The sequence below is a fragment of the Myiozetetes cayanensis genome, unplaced genomic scaffold, assembly GCF_022539395.1.
Source record: "Myiozetetes cayanensis isolate MyiCay16 unplaced genomic scaffold, myiCay2020 scf13, whole genome shotgun sequence".
Taxonomy (NCBI): domain Eukaryota; kingdom Metazoa; phylum Chordata; class Aves; order Passeriformes; family Tyrannidae; genus Myiozetetes; species Myiozetetes cayanensis.
The window spans coordinates 7,870,435-7,893,484 of record NW_026086937.1 but is presented as its reverse complement, the minus strand read 5'-3'; the positions used below and the strand labels follow the sequence as shown (position 1 = coordinate 7,893,484).

The window sequence follows — 23,050 nt, the reverse complement described above, 5'->3', positions numbered from 1 at the left end:
ACAGAAATAGCTGAGCAAATTTATCTCTTAAAAGGAATGAAATTCAGGAGACTTGAAATTGAAGAAGAGTGCACGAACCACACTGCTATTTCCTGCACCTTGTTTGACAAAATGGGATCTGCTATTTCAGATGGGCAGACCCCTTCATCTCATTACTCTGTGACAGGAGGAGAGAATTTTTGCAGGAAATCATGTGCTGTGTTTCTCCATCCTGATGCAGTACAGAAAAGGTGCTTGAAACTCCCATAATACTCTACGTGTTCTTCATTTCACAGTCCTAAAGAGAAAGTCCAAAAAGGCTTTTAATATCCATAGATACAGACCTCTCAATGCAGGGAGAGCATCCTGAGACAAATGATCACAGTATTCTCAACCCTGGTCATTCTCTCTTCCTCAAACATCTCCATTTGGTATCTGTCAGAGATATGGACTGCTGAGCCACACAGATGTCTGCTCTGATGGGTTATCCCTTCTCCTCAGCTCTCCTCCTCCCATCATTGAAGTCTGGCTCTGTAAGTGCACCATGAAAGTACACAAAGCCCAGCTTCAATCCCGTTTTCAGCCTGCTGCCCCTACAGCAGGGCAGGTGTGTGCCACAGAGCCAAGCAGTACAGAAAGGAAATGACCATCCGCATTGCTGTGGCTCTCCCAAGACAAGAGAAATTCCTGTCAATGGTTCCATCCCAGGAGAGGAGCAGCAGTGCAGCTGCCAAGTGCTGCAAACTACAAAGCCCTAATTAAATGGGGGCCCATACTGGCAGACATATGTACCAAACAGGGACAGCTTTTGTTTTCCCTCTGTCATTGAGCAGGGCAGAGAAAACGCACTCTGGATACTCACACACACACCCAAGACACGGACAGTTTGCTCTGGTGAGATCTCGATCCTAATAACAACCAGCTCTCTGCTGCCGGCAGCCTCTGGTCCATGTTCCTCAGCCTCCCATAGCACAGACCCAAATGCACAGGCTGCCTCTCCTCCATGCAACAGGGCACCATCCTTGGCAGGGTGGTTTGTAAAGAGCAGTTCTCATTTGGTCACGATTTCACATTCCTGTCCTTTCCACGGCCTCCTACCTGGAGGAGGCTGGGAGGAGAATGGATTGAGAGCAGTCCTGAGAAGACGGATTGGGGGTGTCAGTGGATGAGAAAGCAAGATCAGTAGTGGGCTGTAAGTTAGGTCCAAGGGAATGGACACTGGTATCTGTTGGACTGGGACTGCAAAAGCACTTGTTCTCAGCCCAGTGGTTTAGCTTTAGGCTTCAGCCCACTTGCTTTCCCTATTTGTTCTGATCACTGAAGCCCCCACCCAGCCTAAGCCTTGCTGGCTGACAGAGGATGCACCAGCAACATGAAGACTGAGGTCGTTCTCAGCTCAGGGAAGTCGTAAACTCCTGGCTGTGCCTCTGATGCAGAGATTTCTGGCTCCAGAACCACTAGTGCATATCCTTTCCTCATGACTAAGTTCAATAAACCTCAGCACCCTGACCCTCTGTGTGACAAGTCAGATTTTCACCTTGTCAATCCTGATGAAAGGTCTTTACAGACTGTCCTTGCACACCATGGGCAGCCCTCATGGGGCCTTATCAAATGGTGCTGAAAGGAGAGGAACCCAGACAGATGACTGGCTTGGGAAGCTGTAACCTGTGATCTGGACATGCAGGAAGCAGCTCCAATCTGTCTTGACTTCTTGTTTCTTTGCAAGAGGCTGATGTTTACATAAAAAAAGTGAAAGCAGAGGCTACAGTGGTGACAGACAAGCCCTAAGAGCTTCAACAGAAGTTAGGACCTAGGACAGGTTGCATCTCAGCAACACTTTTTAAAAGGTACTGTTGTTAACTCCCAGGCTGGACAAGCTCTTCTTTATGAATTATAGATACGGCTCTGATGCAGCGAATGCCAGATATCCTGATGCTGAGCTAAATGCAAGGGAGGAGGGAGAAAAACCATGCAGACACACCTCATTTCCCAATCTGGTGTGAGTTTATAATCAAAAATTTTTGGAGGCCAAGGGCCACACTCTCAAAAGTACTCCCCTATGGCTCTAAACAAGTGGTTAGATCTTCAAAGAGTGCACTCTAATTCAGGCACATAATGAAGTGGACAGATTAAAACAAAACAAAGCAAAGCCCAAGCTGAGACAACAGCAGCTGTCTGTGTCCACCAGCAGCTGAGACAGAAACACAGCCACTGGGGAAAGCTCCAGCAACAGCACTCCAGAGTCACCCAGCCCCATCACCCCCAGTTCTGCAGCCTCATCCAGCAACACTGCTGGGAGAGTTCCATTCCTCCTGCGACGCTCTGGGTGCCAAGAGCTTTGCAAAATCTGGCTACAGGAACCAAGTGGGAAGAAGGGAGCATGGGCAAACCATCAGAAAGCGTTATCTGCCATCAGGGGATGACACAGGCTCGGAGATGGAGAAGTGGCCTTACAAAGCATCCTTTATTTCAGTAAAAGAGAGAAAGGATTCTGTGGGATTGGGTGACTCAAATGCTTACATTACTGCAAACAAACCCTCCAGCTTTTGCAGATGTCTGAAGGACTGTCAGGAGCTGTGGAAAAGGAATATGAGGAAATTGCCCATAAGAAAGTGGCTAATTCAGACCAAAAAAGCAGGAGCAAAAGAGCTTGGCAGATCTTCTGAGGGCAAAGTTACAAACCCCACTTACTAAAAGTCTGGATCTGGGAAACTCAATCTGATAGAGTTAAAAGACACTATTTTGGCCTGTCAGAGCCCTGAACCAGCCAAGTTCAGCTCAGCTGCTGCTGTTCACAGCTACAGTGGCACCTCTGAGCAGCAAATTAGAGAAACATGGCTTTCCCAGCACATCAGGGACCTCTGTGCAATGCCAGATAATTGTACACCACCAGCTAAAAATAAAAAATCATATTAATTTGAAAATAATTACATATTGGAAAAAACCCAATTTTTCAGTTTGAACTATGACAGTGTTGAAAAAGGTGAAGGTAAGGCAGTTTTTAATTATTTCAGGTACCTAAAAGAAAGTGAGGGTGGGTTCTGTTTTTCTTGTCTCCCACCAGTGCCTTGCACTATGTCAGAGTTGGCTCCAGAAGTGAGAAAAATTATTAAGGAGATGTCTAGGTTTTCTCCTAGCAGTTTTAATAACTGGTTTCCTTTTGCCAGTGCTATGCTTGGCCCTCTTGTCCTCCACTCCAAGATATTTCTACCAGTTCCCATCACTGGTTCGACAGCTTCAGGACCTGGCAGACACAGCTACTTCTGACAGAAGTCTGGAAACAGATGACTTATTTTACTAAGTTTCATAGATGCCAAGAATCCTATAATTCTCCTACTCTCACCTGACTCCCATTGCACTGAGGATCTACTGCAGAAAACCTGTGCCCACAAGCTTCCTGGATGGATTACACAGAGGAGCTGAAGTCAGAGAGGAAGCAGGTGGCTGCACCAGAGATGCTGTCCGGAGTGTGTGAGGAGGGGCTGCCAGCACACTGCACTCCAGGAAAAGACCTGACCTCCAGGAGGGCAGATATTTGCAGAAAACCAGTAGCAGCACCATTGCTGCACAAGACAAGTGATAAAACCTCACTTAGTTCATACCAACATACACCTCTGCCCCATGGGGTGGAAGAGACGGGCTGTTCAGAGAAGCCTAAAGTTGCTGTCTCATGGAAAGCTTGGGGAGCTCTTCTCTACAGTTCCTTTTGTAACATGTACTAAGACCCCAGTGATGCTTTTGTTCTGCCTGACGTCTCCTCACTGTTGGCCTCTGCAGCACTTCAAGGGCAGTGGTACCTGGGGACACATGGAGGTGATTCATCAGACCATAATGCATTAGGCTGCATTAGGTATTAGAGGACTAGTCTTCATGACCCAGCTGACCTCTCCAACTCCTTATTAACCTGCCAGACCGATATTCCTTCTTGGTGAAGAAGGAATGAGCTCAGGTAACCCCATTATCAACAAAGGATCAACTACATTAGTGTAGAAAACAGAGGATGAGGATAGGCATGACTGCATGGATAGTTAGTTTCTTGGCATATTAAACTCTGTGGGACATCCCATGGCTCTGCCTTTTTCCAGATGAATTTCACAAAACAGTTTTTTGACTTACTACAATCATCTTTCTTTACCAAGCAGCAACCTTTCTCGTTTTCTCAAAACTGAAGTCTGCTCTATACAGATGCCTGCAAATAAGAGATAGGCCCTGAGTATCTGTCACTTGAGAGGTTGGCTTAGATTGTTTAATAGTTTGTGGTACTCATAACTGGTTTTAAACTGACAGGGGAAAGTGATAAAAGAATAATATCTGTGTTTCTGAGCTCACATCAAAGAAGAGCTTTAAAGAACAAGTAAAAAAGCTGTCAAAAAAGGAAGGCTTTACCCAGCAGCCTAAACAAGCTTAAAAAAAAACAAGAAACGGTGTCCCAAACCAAATGCACCAGATAGCAAAAATGTTAGTTGAAAAGTAAATATTTAACTGGGACCATACCTGCTAAGAGAAAGACAAAAAGCCTGAAAAAAACTGATCACAAGAGAGATGCTTTTCCTGTAGAATGAAAGGATGGCCATAGGATTTGAAAGTACTTACAGTTCTTTTCTGCACTACTGACTACGTTAGAGTCATCAGCCTGAGCTTGGCTCTCCATTACACTGCACAGAGCCTTCAGATTATTCACTCCCTGACATGAATTTCTCTTACAAGGCTTCTTTAAACTTCCCTTTGTACCCCCAGCTTTTTAACTGCCATCATGAGTCTTCAAGGTTAAGGCTGGGAGACAAAGCAGCGGTCTCCCGATGCAAAGATTAATGCCACTCCACAAAGAAGTGCAGGCACATGAATTACCCACAGGCCTTTCATTCTCACAGAGCCCCTTGCCCAGAGCAGTGTGCGAGGCAGGTCCACACCCCCACCCCACCGCTGGAGCAGAGCCACCCTGGGGTGAGGGGCACAGCCGGCAGCTCTCCCTTGTGGGCACTTCCCTCTGGATCTGCACTGCACAGAGCAGCAGCAGCTTCCAGAGCTTTTTTCTGCTCCGTGCTGAGCAATCCCAGAGCAGATGGTGCTCGGCACTCATACCTGGAGCAGTGCTTAGCAATCTCAGAAATGCTTTCTGACGCACACTTCCCTAAATTGTCTTTGCCATTTCCTAAACTAGAACTCAGCCTCATGGATAAGTAGCTCCTCAGTCACTCGGCTCGAAGGGAGCCCATCATCCCATTCCTGTAAGTCCTACTCAGCGTGCATGCAAAAAAAGGTTTTGGCAGCACCCACTGCAGGATCTCCCGGGTCCTCAAGTCACTCCAAGCAGCTCAATTTCCCTTCTAAAGCTGCACTACTACAACTATCTGATATTGTTCTCTTACTCTAGGCATCCCTCATGGAAAAGAAGGTGCAATCACTTCCCCAGACCTTGAATTGCCTTTTGCATACAACTCCTCCTTAGTATTAGGCTTATTAATAAAAGCCCTTTTATGGATTCATCTGGCCAGATGATCTGAGTGAAGAACAGCTGTGCAAGTTCAAGGACTTGCCCAGTTCAAACCAGACAAAACTACTTCTTCACATAGTGGGAGATGAACTTACAGAGCTTAGTGCCATGGGAGCTTGGGGGTGCAGACCTTATCCAGCAGGTTTGAGAAGAGGTTAGATAGATTAGTGGACAAAAGGTCTGTGAAGGACTGAGCAGGGATGTACCCCTGATATACCCCCTTGAGAAGCTGTGAGTGTTTGGGAATACAAAGTGAGAGACTTCAGAAAGGAGGCACAGCCACACACACTGTTCCTAAATATCATTTTCTGTTGGTACTGTCAGACACAGGCTGCAGGGTGACACAGCCCATGGGGTGACCTCATCAGACATTTCTTTAAGGCAGCTGCAGGGCACCCAAGCCCCTGACACATTACTCCTAGGTCTGGCTGCCAGAGTGAGAACCAGCTGCCTCTGTGGAGGCCAGCTACACACCAGATATAGGTACATGAAGCCCTCAGCAGCCCTAGAGCCCAGCTTCTGCACTATCATCAGGAAAAATACGTAGTCCAAAGCACTGGGTGAAGGACACTTCAGAGAAAACCTAAGTTAGAGTAGTCTTCCCCTTGCATTGAGTTCTTTGTGCACACTTTAAAGCCTTGTCTCAGTGGGTCAGCCCAGCAGCAAGCCTAGGGTGTACAGAGAACAGCCACACAAGCACATTCACACACAGTGGGGAAGGGAAACAAATCATCCAATACATGACAATTTTTAAACTAACTTGATATGTTGCATGTGTGATTACTGCAGAAACCAACATGGGTAATTACAGCCATCTGCACCCATTACTGCCATTAGTATGTGTATTCATAGTAACTGCACATTAGTTAGGCATGCCACTGCACAAACATATTAACCAGCTAATTAATTAAAAGAACAGACCTTCTCTGCTTAGGAGGAGCCCATCAACCACTAATCACAAGAATATATTTTCTCCATCTGTTATATCATTTGCCCCCACCACAAGGTCACCAGGGAAGATGCAGCTGGCCTGCAGTCTCCAGAAGGCTCTGCTGGGGTGGTGAGCTTCCCGTTTAAGTGATTTCCTTTGTGTAGCAAGGCTTAAAGACCATGGCTGCTTCTGGAAACATGTCCATGGCACTTCCACAGAACTGCACAATGCTTGTGGATTACCTCAGGTGACCTTTGGATTAGACACCAAGCACCTTTCCAGCACTCCCAGTGCTCATTCTCCAAGCACAGAGGAGGCTCATGGCATGCCCCCTAACAGGGCAGCACTCTGGCAGCCCAAGCACATGTCCCATACAACACCTCTTGCCATGCCGTTTCTACAGCAAACTGCTAATGCAAGAGTAGATTATAAACACACAGAGGACGGCTGTGCCCCAGTGCTTCACTGACATATGGTTCTGTCTGCAGTCAGAAGCTATGGATTTAAATTTAGGGATGGAGCAGAAGGTTAAGTTTCAAAATTCCAAGACAAATCCTCCTGGAAGAAGCAATGAGACCGGATTTTTGTCCCTCTGGTGCAGCCTTAGGAGCAGGGAGCCAATGCTGCTGAGCAAACCGCACTCTCGGGCAGCCCTGAAAGGTTGTGCCGAACTTCTCAGCTCTTTGAAGACCTGCTGGAGCTACAGCCCTCTGTACCAGCTGCTGCTCCACCAGCCCCATCAGAGCAGTCAGGACTCCTGCTGGACACCCAGATTTCAGGTATAATAATATTGCTCCAGCTATTGGCTTATAATAACTCTTTATATTACAGCAAAAGGCAGCGATATCTGTCTCAAGTTGGATCAGCACTTCCATTAGCTCCCAATCCCTTTCAAAACAAGTGTTAGTGTGAAGGGATAAAAACAAATAAGTTTCAAGTCGTTGCGAAATATTTCTGAAACAAGTCAAATCCCTCCTTCCTGCACACATGAAATGCAGTGCTGAAGAAGTTACTACAATCCAATAAAGCATAAAATGCTTTCATCACTTGGCACTGTAAATGCTTACCCTAGTTATGGATGAGTTCAAGACAACCTTACAGTAGATTTTACTTTGATTTTCCTAAAGCTAGAGAAAATTCTCTATCTTTATATGCTTTAAAAAATAAAAAAGAGAAGAAATAATTTTTACTGCACGAGATGCTGTCAGACTGGCTGCAGCTGACGGTGCTCTGTCAAACAGGACTTGTGAAAATACTGCACTTGGAGCACCACAGTTGGTGACCAGGCAATCTTATCACTTAATACTTGCTAGGAAGCCTTTCAACTCCGCCCATTCTACAGCTTCAGAGATGTTCTTAGCTCTGTACAGCAGAACATCCTGGTGTAGCTCCTGCCTGCAGCTCCTCTGAACTGCTGCAAAGGATTCAGGGTAAGGCTGAAGAAACTGAACACAACACACAGGCATGTGGACCATTTCTAGATTATTCTGCTGCAGGACTACATCAGCATCACTCTACATGTGCATGTCTGACCCAGACATGCTCATTCTCCTCAACTCTTCTCCAAGGACAGACTGTTTACTGTTGTGCAAAGCATCAAACTATGCTGACTGGATCCATGATGTGCTCCACTACCTTCTGAACTACAGAAAAATGCCTTCAAAGAAACTGCATCCCAGTGTGGTCTGAGCAATGCTGTCTTCACCCCCTCCCCTGTCTCCCAGCCCCATGCCCACAGGAGACACAGTCCCAGAACAAGCCTTTTGGGAGAACCTGCAGCCTTCAGTGTCCCCTGCCTGCCTGCCCTGCCAGCAGGAACTGCTCCACAGGCGGAGTGCTCCTCTGGGCGTTATCCCTCCTCGTGCCGCTTGACCACCTCAGCCTTGCTGAATCCAAAAGACTCATCTAAACAAAACCTGCCATCCTCAGTCCCTCAATCATCTGAGAAGCAGCAAACATGCTGAGTTAAGTGCAAGGTGAGCAGTATTTTTATTTGGTTAATTAGAATTGCTCATCAAATGAAAACAAAGAAGTGATTTACTGCAGAACTGGTACAGGTAGTTGTAGCAAAAGTACGTTCCTGCATATTTGGCTACATTAGGAATATTTTTTAATTAACAGTTTCTCCTTGGCTAAAGCAAACCATAGAAAATAAGGAAAGAAGTTTCACACAAGGACACTGCCGAATCCCTCAACTGCCAGCTTTTTTTTTTTTTTTCTGCAGGGAGGATTTTAAATTAAAAGCAGATTGCCTTCATTAGCTTTACCAGAAGCCATGTAACTGCCAAAGCTGACAGAAACACAACTGTGATTTGCAGATTTGGCAAGTGCCATTTTCTCTTTCTGCAAATGTGAGTAATGTCATTCATATTAAGGAGCTTTTGTGGGGACACTGTGCAAACAAAGAACAACTCCTTCTCCACAAGAGGAAAAATATCTGTGGAGCAGCAGTTTAGTAGTCCAGGGCACCCAAGTTTTACCTGTGTTTATTCTGCAAGAAAGTGCATTGCAATAAATTCATGCTGAAAAGAGTCAGACAGTACGAGTGCTATGAACCATCTTCTCCTGATGACTGAGCAGAATACAGTAGCAAGCCCAAAATAAACATTTCAGCAGTGACCTTTGACATAATACAGCCATACTCAGGCTTTCTATGCCAAACCCTCCCAAGCCATTCAGCATGGTTTCTCACCAAAATCCGTACTCTCTTTACTTTTCTAGCTGAAAAAGCTGATGAATACCCTAACAGGAAAGTTATATTTCTACCAAGAGTAGCTGTGCTTGCAGGCTTCTTGCTCTGCTCCAGAGTTACAGCCTTGGTGCAGAGAGGGAAGTCTTGATAGTATTTTTACTCTGTCTGATTCCTATGTGAATAGCTGTGAATAGCTGCAGAACAGAGGGAGGCATGAGTGAAGCCAGCCTGCCGGGGTGTAGGAGCAGGCAGCAATGGATGAACAACTTGCTGTTCATTTTTAGAGTGACTCCAAAGGCCCTGCTCCCCTCCCTGGTGCATTAGTCTCCCCTAACTCCTGGTGTGTAGCTTTCCTCAGCCTCAGGAAGAAAACTTAAGATACATAACCAGAGTGTTAAAAATGCCCAGGTTTCTTTCAGTATGTGTTAGATGGGACACAGTGGATGTTGGCTTCAGGGCTGAACCCAGCTGCTGATGCAGAATGAAGTGATGGGGGTGACCCTGACCCGTGTGAGCTCTCTGGTGTCCGTAACAGCCTCCTCATCTCCACCACAGAACTGCTGCTGGCACAAGGTGGAGTGCTGGCCAACACCTGCCATGTAGGGTTTACAGAGCCTTCTGTGACAAAAAAGATGACAAAAACTTCAGGATGAAGAAACAAGAGAAATGGGTTATGTCCAAACAGAACCCAGATGCTCAGCAGCATGGCAATTAGAGACCACAGCACTCTCGAGTGAATGAAGGATTTATTCCCCCAGCTGTAGCCAAAATGGGAAGGTCTGAACACGCTACAAAACTCTACAGGAAGCAGTCTAACACAGTATTACCACAGTCACAAATGTAAAGTCTGTCTGCAGTAATTAGGATTGTACTACATATTACTTATTAGACACTGTCTTAAAATCAAGACAGAAATAGCTGCCTACATAGTAGTTGCCAGTTTCTTAACTGTCTAAAAATAAAGCAACAAATGTAATGCAGTGCCAGACATGGAACCATCTGAAATAATGTTAACCTACATTCAAGCCTGCAAAGGTAACTGTGGTATGCCTGCTGGTAACCTTCAATCTAACCTGGAGTTAAACACTCCGTGACTCTGCAATTGTGGTTTGTATCTTAAAAAGAACTGGAGAAGCCAGTTTTGTCTCTGTAGTCCAACTCTGTTCCACCACACAGCGAACAGAGTTCATTATCCATTGAACTAAACACCAAGTAATGAGTTAACAATAATTAAACTGAAAGAGACATAGATTAAAGGAATTTATTATTCCCTGATCTGTCAAGCAAATTGCTCAGATACCTGCAATCAATGAGTAATGATGAAACAAAATAAAACCCCAACAAACTAGAAGAGACAACAACAGGTTCATAAAAATCTGTTCAGTAAGGTCCATGTATCTTCGTTAGGCTGAACAGCACAGCATTTTAATCAACAAAAACCCTCTGTCTTTATGCATCATGAGATCAGAGGCAAAGTGTGGCCCTAAATTATGCTGTAACTGTTTATTATTCATGTATCATGGGACTGATGAAGATTTATGGTCCCATTGTGCTAAATACTGTATAGTGAAATTCAGAGCAACAGCGAGACTCAGTACTCCAAGACTTTATAACTCAAAGACAAATTACAAAAACAAGATATTATAATTTAAAGACAGTAATGCACAGATGGGGATTGGAGACACAGACAGATTAAGCAACTTGCCCAAGGTCATGCCAGACACATGTGCCAGAGCAGAAAATTGAACTCGGATCTCTGGAGCACCAGCACAGCTTTTTACTCATGTAGGAGAACACTGCTGCTCCTCTTTGATTTCACTAGATGTCATATTTCATAAACTCATAAATAAGTTCAAAAAATGCAAATGTTGCATGCCAGTACTGGAAGGATTTCCTTTCACCCCTCCCTCCTCAGAGGACGTTCATTAGCAAAACCCTACAGAAACACCTGATTTGTCTGCACGTGGTACAATTACAGCATTGCACAGAATTTAGAAATTACAGAATAATTTCAGCCAAAAGGTCTTCTGCAGCCATCTAGTCCAACCTCTCATTCAAAAGTAGGACAAACTACAGCAGTTGCCCCAAGGCCTTGTCTGCTCAAACTCTGAATATCTTCAAGGATGGAGATGGAAATCACAAAACCTCTTTGGGCTCCTGTGCCAGTGTTAAATCACTCAGGTTGAAAAAGTCTTTCCACGTATGAAAGAAATGAGAACTTCCCCAGTTCCAACTCGTGTCTGCCACCTCCCATACTGCCCCCATGCACCCAAGTCTACCTCTTTTCTCTATTCCCACACATTAAGCAGCTGCAGACAGCAATGGGATCTCATCAAGTCTTCTTTCTTCTACGCTTTACTTACTGGACAAGCCAGACTTACTCCAGTATAGCTGTACCCTTCCTTTACAGGCAGCCTGAAATTGGATATCATGCTCCAGATGCAGTCTCACAGCCACCAAAAAGAAGGCTTCATACTTGTTTGTTTTTTTTTTAATAGAGCATGGAAATAAATAATTTTCTTTAATCAGTTATTGTATTTTTATGTATGTTAACTACACAAACCTTGCAGCCTTCAGTTTACAAAACAACACAGTAACATTGTTCTGGCACACCACTTGCTGTTGCAGGGGTCTCAGCACACGGGCCCCAAGAGCAACCACTGTTCCCATAAAGAACACTGGAAAGGGACATTTCACATGTCTTTCTCTCTAGCTGACAAAAAGGACAGACAGATCATCCTGAGTGATGTAACATGCTCAAAATACATCAGTGATAGCAGGATGACACAAGACTCCATGTTGCTGGGCACACATACATCAGCAGATACCTTTAGGAATTTCAGTCCTAAAACCTGTCACACAGTGTATTGCTAACAACGAAAAATATTTAATTTACAACTGTGACAGGAGATCTCTTCAGTGCAACACAAACAGTAGCAGCAGCGTTACTAAATAAACTCAAGCCCCCAGACAGCTGATCCAGGATAAGGGGAGAAGTGATACTGCATTTAAACACAGTGGTTTTCTCTCCTGGTTTACAACTGAAATGTGCTCCCTGTCAGAAGGTGTTTGCTCTCTGTTTATTTTAACAAGAACAAAGCCACAGCTTAAGCTTTGCTTATTTATGTTTGCTGGCACCTGTGAAGATTTACCAATAAAATTTTCGTTTTAATTAGTTCTGCAGAAGTGCTATCAACATTTATTTTAGGTTTCCCCTGAATGTTCTGTGCCATGGAGCAGCACAACCAGTCCACTCTGTGCCAGGCAGCCATCCTGATATGGAAGGCATCTGCTTGGCATGGAGATATTTGGGGCTTTAGTGATCGCACAACTAAACAGTGCAGGACACCTGGTTATGGCAAAACAAGCTGTTCTCCACGCTGTTGTCCAGACAGGATTAACCAGGCAGGTGTCAGAAGCAAGCATGGCTCCATATGCAACTGCTCACCTTCATCCTGAGAGGTTGCTGCGTATCTGAACTCAAGCAGGGAACTCTCATGCCACCGGCAGAGCAGCACAAACAAGCTGCCATGGGAGCAGCTCCTCCACAGGTGGGACTGAGCCAGCAGCACTGCAAAGAAGCAGGTCTAAGACAGACCACATTCCCTCCTCCAGTTGAAGCCAATAATGGCCCAGTCTACATCTCTCAGAGCTTGGCAAAATTCCTGTTCCAGAGCTACCACCACGTGCATAGGCACACACACATATATAAAAATACATAAAACCCATGAGTTACTTCCAGTTTCTTGGCCATAAACTACACAACAGCAGCAAACAGCTTTTCAAAAAGACATAGCTGCATGCTCTATCCTTTTCAAACACAAAGTTACTCTGGATGCCAATGGCACTTTTATACCAACTCTGAAAGTAGAGCATTGGAGCCCTGGTTCCATTTATGGTTACATTTAAACCCACACCAGTGATTCCTTACACACTGCAAGAGCTACATCAAAGTGCAGGTATTGCATCACACCCAAGAGATGACTTGGCCAGTTGCATGAGAGGTGTGTGAGCACAGGGCACATGGCCAGGTAACGCTCTCACCCACGACAGGTCCAGCACATGGACACCATGTGCCTGCAAAAATTTGTGTTTTGGGCACTGAACAGACCTGCCACAAGTCATAGAATCATTGAGGTTGGAAAGGACCACGAAGGTCATCCAGTCCAACCATTAACCCACCCCCACCACTTGCAAAAGGCAGCCTGGAACACTTCTCTGACCTTCCAGGCACTTCCCAATCTCTCTTCTACACCAAACCCCCAACACACAAGCAGCTGGGGCATCGCTACATCCCACCACCATCCCAGAGGATGGGGCACCAGCCCCAGGGAGCCTGTGGCTGAGTCCATGGGACTTCTACCCATGGGTTCCCACTATTGTGCAGCCCTCCCTTAAATTCACAGCAGATGAGTCCCTCAGCTATGCTTTGGCCTCAGAGAGCCTCTCTAATAAAAATACCAGCCGCCTCCTCCTCCTCCTCCCTCAACATGGAAGCTTCTCTGAGACCTCCCACAAATGAAAGGGGAGCAAGAGGGGGTTTTTTTGCAGGGTTTGTTTGGTATTCTGTCACAAAGCCAAACAGATGTTTGTAGAAATCCAAATTGGTTATACAACTGTTTTAAACTCAAGCAGCTGTGCACAGCGAGCAACTGCACCGGGGGACAAGACCACTGCTCTCTTACATGTAGGGACTAGAGTTTAATAAACCAAACTTCCCATGAGTTATTCAAGCTCTCTCATTCCAATTTAGTGTTTATGGCAGAGGAAACTGCTGAAAAAAGAAAAGTGAAGTGGCTTTTCCAGCTTCACGGTGAAAATCTGCATCCAGATGGGGACCAGGACCAGACCTCCCTCCTGCCAGACCCACGGTAATTACAGCACCCAATTTCCACCATGCAGCTTATCTGGGAAGATGGCAGGAATAGCCAAGAGATGCTAATACAGCAGCCCTCACACAAAAGTCACTTTATGCTGTGCTTGGTCCTCACTCCAGGATCAATTACACAACCAAATCACTGCAACTTTAATGCAACAACATGAACTGAGAGCAGAAGAGACTGAAGCAGTCTCTTTTTACATGTCTTTTTAAAAATGGAAAATTAATCCTAATTTCTGACAGTGCTTTTATTATATTTTTATTTATGAAAAAAATTACAACTACAAGAATTTCTAAAACACTAATATTTTAGAAATATGCCTGTCTGCTCCAGCTAAAAAGCAAGAGACTTGGGTAAAACTAGTGGAAATACTCCAACTAAATTATACAGTACAGTTTTACAATCCTATAAAATAGCAATTTTTTGCAAGGCAAAACTATTTGTCATAGAGTATTTGCATTTTGGTCATATAAAAGATTGACTGTCTGCATAAGTACTATCATGTTGCTCCCTGAAACCACAGCAAAACTTCTTTTGTTGTTTCGTAGTTTGTTTTTTTTTTTATATATACTTTAGAAGAATGCATGGCAATTGAAAAACTGGATTTACTCATGTTGCTAGCACAGGAGTCTGTAACAGCTGGGTAATTCTGTGCTTCTGATTCATGCTGCAGTATACAAATAGGCACCAAAAAAAAATCAAATTAGTTTTATAATCTCTGTACAGTCAACACAATTGTGATTAATGTATTATCTAAATTATCTAAAAGTCAGAGCCAGAGCGTTGTGAAAAACTGTCACAGCACCCTGCTTATTCAAACCTTAAGAAAGGTTTTACATATCTGAAGAATTCCAAGTAAAACAGGAACATATTACTGGGCAGAAGTGACTGACCGGGCTCAGAGCTCTGTCACGTTCAGACAAGCATTGTAAGTGTCTGCAGTCTAAAGCTTCATTATTTTTTGCAGAACAATCTGGCAGCAGAGGTAACCCGACTCCCTGGGAATCAAATGTTATTTAAAGACAGGTTTCACCTGTCAGGGATAAAACATATTCCAAGCAACAAAGTGTCAGGGTATATAGACATCAGAGGAGAGGGGGATCTGTCCTTCACGGTATGGGGGAATAAAGGAAATTTTCTGCTTTCACTGAGTTTTGAATTCTATTTATTTTTTTTTAACTTTGAGGGGAAATATTCTACTGCAATGGCAGCTACAGCAACCTTGTGCAATCAAACTACAAAACACGATGGAATAATCTTCAAGCAACTGCTACAAGGGTTCCTGCAAGCTTTAGGATCTCTCTTCTCTAGGTCTCTCCCCATCATGATGGGGCAGAGTTACCTTCACAGCCATCAGTAACACACTGTCAACCCTCCTTTCACAGACAGCAAAAGCAAGAATGTGACTTTTTACCAGAAAAATCTAAAAATGAAGAGACTCGTATGGACTTGTTCCAGGCCCACACCTAAGCAAGGTGGTGTGTCTACCCCACAAGCTGCCCACTGTACCTCTCCCTCCTTCTCCCAGCTGTGCCTGGGAGTCAGTATTTGGAGCAGCATGGAAAAAGATGGCCCAGCTCTGGCTGAACTTATACAGGTGGAAAGCAGGAGTAACTTAAGATCTTCAGAAAAGTTCAGTGTACGTGGCAAGTTCAGAAGGGAAACAGATTAAAGCTGAGGAGGGCACTTGAAGGTGACTTTCCTGTCACTCAACCAGAAGTAGCACATCCAGCTCCTTTCTGAGCACTCAGCTAAGCAGATGCTTTATGTTTGCAGGGCAGAACATTCCAGGGGACCTGGGAGGCCTCTGCCTGTACCCGAGGCAGTCAGAGCCCAGCCCTGCTGCTGCTGCAGCAGCTGCACAGCACACAGAGCGCGGGCTGTGCTTCCACCAGGACACACCATGAGGGACAGGACACCTCGCTGAGGGCAACTCTCTGCAGGGGCTTTTCCTACTGCTCTGAGGAGGAGGAGCAACACGAGCACACACCATCTCAGGAGCTACTTGTGGGACAGCAAGCAATCCCGTCTGGAGGGAACCCATGCCCTGTTACAGAAGTTTGGCAGAGCCAGCAGGGCCGACTGCGCCAGAGCAGCCTGTTGTTTGACATCACCCCCTCTGTGAGGCTACCTGCCTGCTACACATACACAGAAACATCCTATGGGGCAAAGAAAGAAACCCAGTTTCTCTGCTGAACAGAGAAATCTGTGTTCAGCAAGGCCCTGGGCAGCAAACTGAAATTAAAGTTGTTTTCTCCAAGGAAGCCTGGGGATTTCCACAGAATTGAGATGTCTACTTCCCTGGTCTTCCCCTGAAATTCCCAGTCAGTATTTCCAGCTGAATGCTGGAAGCAGATACAAAATTTCTCCTTATGCCAGTGACACCTGTCAATCACCCTCCCACCTACCCCGCTCCTCAACTGCAGTCCTGCAAGACAAGTGACAGGAACACACAGGCTGCTGCCAGCAGACCTAAACTGCAGCACTGGCCCCAGTCACACAGTGCTGAGACTACTGCAGACAGCAGGGTCAGGATATCGCTCAGACCAACAGCTCTCTGAGGCTGGGGCCATCCTTTTATCCTGCTTTCTCTTGCCATACTGTGCCTAATGCAATTTGATGCTGCAATAAAAATAGATGATACTCAACTCCTGTCCCCCGCCAATGGGCAGTGGTGGGTAGGGCACAGAGCCTGTGTTCAGCTGCTGCTCATGGGCAGGTGCTCCAGGGCCTGTTCTCAGTTTTCTTTGTTGTGATCTATGAGGTAAATAAAACCTCTGCCTTTAAATACACGTTTTTGATAACTAAGTTAGCAGTTCCATCCATGCCTTTGGCTAAGTCAAAGCATACTTAATTACTGAAATCACCCAGAGGAACATATCTATCTGGTCCCCTCAATGTGAGACAATTGTACTGAAAGCAATAGAATATTAAACCAACTGTTTCACAGTCGCTGCCAAAACCCACACATCTACCAAACCCATCCGGTGAATCCAGAGATTGACTGACATGTGTTCTTAAACAAAACAGGGCACTTACAGGGCAAGAACAGGAAAAGGAGAGATGAGGTGAGCTCTGCAGTTTCACACAGTGGTGCTGGTGGGTGTCTCCAGCTATACATCCATGCAAATTTTTTTGAGAAAGAAATATCAGGCTTTTGCTTCACCAACAAAAGAAGCTGTTGACATAGTTTTGTCAGACACAGCTGATAAGGATAATTATGTGGTGAGAGCTTAGTCATCCATATCATAGTGACAGAAAGGCAGATTCTCCTAAAAATAATGTCAACACCACAGAACTCTCAGGATCTCAGCACAAAGCCCTTCCAGATCGCTGCCATGCTCCAGTGGGCGCGGGAATGTGAGGGCGCCAGGACGAACCGCTAGAGGGAGCCCATTTTTCTCCATAAATCCAATTTCCATAATTGTTCCGAATGCACACATTGTGCAGTCACAAATCAACACAGCATCACAAAGTGTAAAGTATGCAAATTTCTGTGTATATTTTAAGTCAAACAGAAACAGAGATACATAGTTCAGGCATGGCCTCCTCTGACATTCACACCAAAACACTTGCCAGATGGAGGAAAAGGCACAATTCCCTGTGTTTTGCCTCATCAGAAATAGCACTCTAAACCCAGCAGGCTACAAAGGCCATTACGATTTGTCCCTAACAAATTCATTTGCATAAACGTGTTGATATTTCATCTGAGAGTTCACCATGGAGCAGCTAACCTTGAGAAATCCCTCTGCCTTGAGTAACTACAAACCAAATGTAACAACCACCTCAAAAAGTGATGGATCAGCAGTGTGTCCCTTTGCAATGAAGGGTACAGATCTTTCCTGGGGAGCAGAGGAGCCCCAGATTTTATGTTTCATACCACAGATGCAGGTTTGCTTCACTTTGCAACTTCCAGCAGCTGAAATGCCCCCAAGATGGGGTTCCGTTACCCCCTTCATACTCCCAGAGCCTCTCCAAGTCCCATCCTGTCACCAGACCTGTTCTCTACTTAGATAACACTTCTCCAAATGGCTCCAACACATACATTTGCCAATGCTTTCATTACAAAAACAAATTAGACAGCCTAAAAGGACTAAAGGATTAAAAATTTGTTCTGATTCCTTCCAGCTAAGGAGCCAGGGAAGGATCCATGTGAGATGTGTGAATAGATGGGCAGCAGTATGGCCTGGCAAAGTCCAGCTGACATTTTTCTGTACCCTCCTCTTCTTTCACTGCATTGCACCCATTGCCCATGTCAACAAGCTCAACTTAGCAGCAAGCCTTGGAAGGATTAATCTCAGGAATAAACAAGCCAAAGCAGAAGTCCAGCCCAAACAGTGAGCAAGGGCCAAGCACATCCACATCAACTCTCAAGTCTTCTCCAGTCCATGGGAGAACAATCTCTGCTCAAGACACTGGGGAGCGGTCACCCATTCAACATCAGTAATCACAGGACACCCTCCATCAGGTCAGAGAAAGCTGGATATCCTCCCCAAAGCATAATATTTCCTGGTGTAGGGTCACTCTCTTCTATCACAAACTCCACCTTGAGCCTAAGATGACCAGCCTTTATCACACTAAAAAGCACACCTAGAGGAGGCATCTCTGCCTCAGTCACCAGAGCAGGACAGCAGCAATGGGGTGATGGTGGCTGTGTAGCAAGAATGGCAGACGGTAAGAATGGAGGCTTGCCACCCCCAGAAGACTCAACAGGAAAGAGAATAACTGGAAGTTGTCAAACTGGTTTCCTACATTTTGTAGCAATCACAGAAAAGGGGTGTGGGTCATTCAGCTGAAGAGCAGGAATATTCTCCAGCACACAGGAAAACTTTAGCAAAGTTTGTACATCTTATGGAAGCAAGTGTTGTAACCCTCCCAAACTCAAGGAGTAAGGGACTCTGCCCCAAGTGCTAGAAACTGTCTTCTAGGCAGATCTTCACCCAAGTCTCTGGTGCACAGCTGTCTGTCAGGATTGCTAACACAAGCAGACACTGCTTTCATGTTTGGGAGTTTTGCCACTGACTTCAAAGTACTGAGATATAACGCCTTGTGTATTCCCTAAACACACTTAATAACAGCACCTGACACATTTAAAGTCTTAGACACGTTAAAGGCATTGTACAACATTAGCAAAAAACCAGGAAGCCCTGTCTAGGTGGTTCATGAGAAATCTGGTAAACCAAGAGTCTATCCCTGAATCAGATGCTTATCTATTAGCCAGCCAATAACTCTGTGACGGCTTCTTCAACTCATCCATACAGCCACAACTCACCAACCTTCTGGTGAGCTGTGGAGACTTTAGGTTATTCATAATCCTCTTAAAATATAACAAAGAATACAGATTAGAAGGTGTCAGGCATGCAGTAAGTGTTCTAAAACCAACACAAACACAGCCATGTCAGCCTGAGTCAGAGCCTGCATCCTGGGAACTCACTGAGCTCCTTTTGCAGTCATGCTCTGGGGATGCAGGCAGTGCAGGGTTTGGCTCCTGGTGCCGGGTTGGTGAGACAGCCACACACCAAACAGTGCCTGGAGCCAGTTCAAAGCAGACAAGAGCAAGGTCAGCCGAGTGTGGCAGCACTGCTTAGGGGGCAAGGTTGTGGGGCTAAGACATGAGTGTTCCGCTTTGCTTCAGGGCAAGCAATGGAAAGAAGGAACAGCTTAGTCACTTTGGAGAAGGAGAAAGTGAAGGGCTTTTGCCTCCAGAGAGTTCAGAAATAAGATAAAAGCATGGTTCATGGGGTAGCTCTTGGGCCTCTGACAACATGGAGAGGGCCACCACCAGGAAACCTCTGCACAGGTCCAACCGGAGACAACACTGAACCGACTTCATCAGCATCTCTTAACTTAGCCGAAAGTTGTTTTATCACAGAATCATCAAGGTTGGAAGAGACCTTCAACATCAGCTAGTCCAACCATCGACCCAGCGCCACCATAAACCCCTCTTATCCATGCCCCCAAGCACCACATCCAGATGCCTCTGGAACACTTCCAAAGATGGTGATTCCACCTCCTCCCTGGACAATTTACTCCAATGCCTGACTACACTTTCAGTAAAGTTTTCTTCTAGTATCTAATCTGAACCTCCCCTGGTGCAACTTAAGGCCATTTCTTCTCATCTTTTCACTTGAGATAAGTCAGAAGAGACCCACCCCAACCTCTCCTGTGTCCATGTGTTTGCATTCACAGGTGTCACGCAGGCATAACCTGACAAGGCTCCAGGCAGATGACGACCTCCATGGTCAGCAAGCTGAACTAATGCCATTGAAACGAGCTTGAAGCAATGACTATTTGGACAAATGTGGAATTATAAACTGTACAATTCTGCACTTAGTACACATGGGTATACTGTGGGAAGGTCTTGACACTCTTCTTTTTGGAGACAACACCACTGGCACCAATCTTTGCACAACTGCTAAAAGGTGCAGATAATAGACTACACTACTTTATCAGGAAGTTTCTGAGGTTGGTATCTATGTACACTGATGTTTTAATTGCACTGGGTAAGTACTACAGCAACAGAAAAGCACATCCCTAACTACATATCAGTCAGGAGGAACGCACAGTAATTACCAATGAAAATCATTCAGTCCGTTAGTTGTTTTAAATACCAGGCTAATAGTATCAGCAGCAGGTTTACGTGTGGATCCTTCTTCCCCTCAAGCACTTCATATTACTTTCCGTGCTGTATTCCTCAAGTTTTCACAGCATTTATATACAGAGTTTCCCTGTTCACAGTAACAGCCAGAGATAACTGGTTGGATACCTACAATTTTAACTACTGTTGCTTGACACTGCCAGCCTATACGCTCATAGCAACAAACAGCAGGAAACAGAACCCCTGGATCCTAGAAATCTGCGTCCTGTCACTGTTTGAACCTTAACAATCTGCAGATACAAGATGTTTTACTCTCTGCTAACCTGCGACTTGTGATACTTGTAACGCTATGCGATACTCGTAACCACAGCTCCTGCGAGCCTCAGTGACTGCCCCTGTAGTACTATCCCTGTGTACCACGCTGCAGCCACTTCCACCAGTGTTTGTAAACATTTTGTCTTCCAAGAACTTTCCACTTGAAACAGGACTGCTAATGTATTCACATGCGTAATAATTAGATGCAAATTTAGAAAAAGCCACTTTCTTGCTCAACTGAATTACTATTCTATTAATAGCGATGTTCACGTTATTTTGAAACTCCCCACTGTTCAAACTTGAAGGACTGCTCGTTTTACTTTGGAAATTTACTCTCAGTTGTAACTTGACAAAGAAAGTATTAATTTGTTCAAATTTATGAGACATATATATGCTTCAGCCTTTTCCATTCATAGGTCAGATAACAAATTGGTTTCTCTGAAAAACTACCCAATGAAATATTCAACATAAGGCATTCTGTAAGCTTAGATGTGCACTACAAACTGCTGTTTTACTGGGGTGTCCCTGTAGGTTGGCTCTGGCACGTACGCCTGCATGTTTTATTCTTTGTCTGAAGGAGGAAGCTCCCACAAGTGAAAAGAAAGCTCTTGGATATGGGTCACAAGTTGGTGTATCAAAACTTAGATGAGAATTTTAAAAAAAATCTACAACACACCAGCATATTTTCCCCAAGATTTCAGGATGGGGAGAAAAAAAAAAAAAAAAACCAAAAAAAAACCACGAAAAAAAAACAAACCCACAAACTCAACATAAACCAGACCTTGAATATTCTTTGCTATTTCACTGGTTTCTGCAAAGAGGAGAAAATCAAGATTTGTCCAAAGCCAGACCGAAGCCAAGAAGACAAACTGATGTATGTTGCACGGTTTTCCTCTGCACTTGGCATGTTTGACACAGTCATTTTACTCCTGCTTCGTTTTTATCAAGTGACAAATACCATTTATACGTTTGTTCCCTATCCTGAAGAAGATTAAAAGAAATCCATTCCTCCTCATAACCTTGTGGCATTTTCCAGTTCTGACACCAAAACGCATTACAGTCTGATTATCCCCATTTCGGAACCAAACCCCTGAAACCGTGCGTACTCAATTGTACTCAAAAGAGAAGCAACGAGACAATGAGAAAAAGAACGACCACTGAACACTTGGTGCGACCACCCCCTCTCACAGCTTCGCTCGCATCGCCACCACCGGGGAGACCCTTTCCAGCCCGGGGGTGCTCCAAGGGGCGAAGGGAGCCCGCCCCTCGGGGAAACCTCTCGGGTCCGACTTCTCGCCGCCCACGACCCGAGACAAACTCCAGCGGCGGGCAGGAGCGCACCCCCGCCCCGCGGCACCCCGAGCCTTGCGGGGATCCCCCCGCGGGCTGCCCCGGCCGGCCGCCCCCCGCACACTCCTCCGCGGCACTCACCGGAGATCTCGGCCTGGGGCACGCCGCTGAGGCTGAAGCCCTTGGCCCCATACAGCTGCCGGACCTCGGAGCAGCTCCTCGCCTTGCTGCCGCTGTCACCGCGAGCCGGGGCGGAGGCGACACACAGCAGCCAAAATCCCCACGGGAAGACGCGCATCCTTCTCCGCTGGCCCCGCCACCTGCCGTGCGAAGGGCAAAGCCAAGGTCCCGCGGCGGGGAGGCGGCCGGGGGGGCGCAGGGTGCGGCCCCCTCCGCGGGCAGCCCCGGCGGGACGGCGGGCGAGGGCGGCGGAGCCCCGGCTGCCCGCGGTGTGCGGGGAAGGCGCCGGCGAGTTCAGCCCGGACGCCGCCGCGGCTCGGGCGGAGGGGGCAGAGATCCAAGTTCGGCCGCGCCGCTTCAAAGCCCCGGAGCGTGAGCGCGCAGAGGGCTTTTGTTCTTAGCGCGGCTGCATCCCCGGGCAGTCCCGCCGCGATGCTGCGGCGCCGCCGGGCCGGGCGGAGCGCGGCGGGGCGGGGCGCGGGGCGGGCTGCGGGGCTGCACCCGCGGCGGGGCCGGGCTGGGCTGGGCCGGGCTGGGCTGGGCTGTGCCGGCACCGCTCCACCTGCGCGGAGCGGGCGGCGGGGCGGCTCCGAGCGAGGCAGGGCTTCCCCCGCCGGACGTGGCATCACACGGCCCCGCGCCAATCCCGCGCGGGGCGCAGCCCCCGCCCCGCCCCGCGCCCCCGCCGCGG

At 46.3% G+C, this 23,050-nt stretch overlaps 1 protein-coding gene across 1 annotated transcript in view; it reads right to left on the bottom strand.

Annotated features, from left to right (window-relative positions):
* Positions 1-22,735, bottom strand: part of GPC1 (glypican 1) — a 199,653-nt gene extending 176,918 nt beyond the window's left edge. Inside the window, exon 1 of the mRNA XM_050307812.1 lies at positions 22,321-22,735. Coding sequence (XP_050163769.1) covers positions 22,321-22,477 — 157 coding nt within the window. The 5' untranslated portion in view covers positions 22,478-22,735. The remainder of the gene's footprint in view (positions 1-22,320) is intronic.
* Between the last annotated feature and the right edge of the window lie 315 nt (positions 22,736-23,050).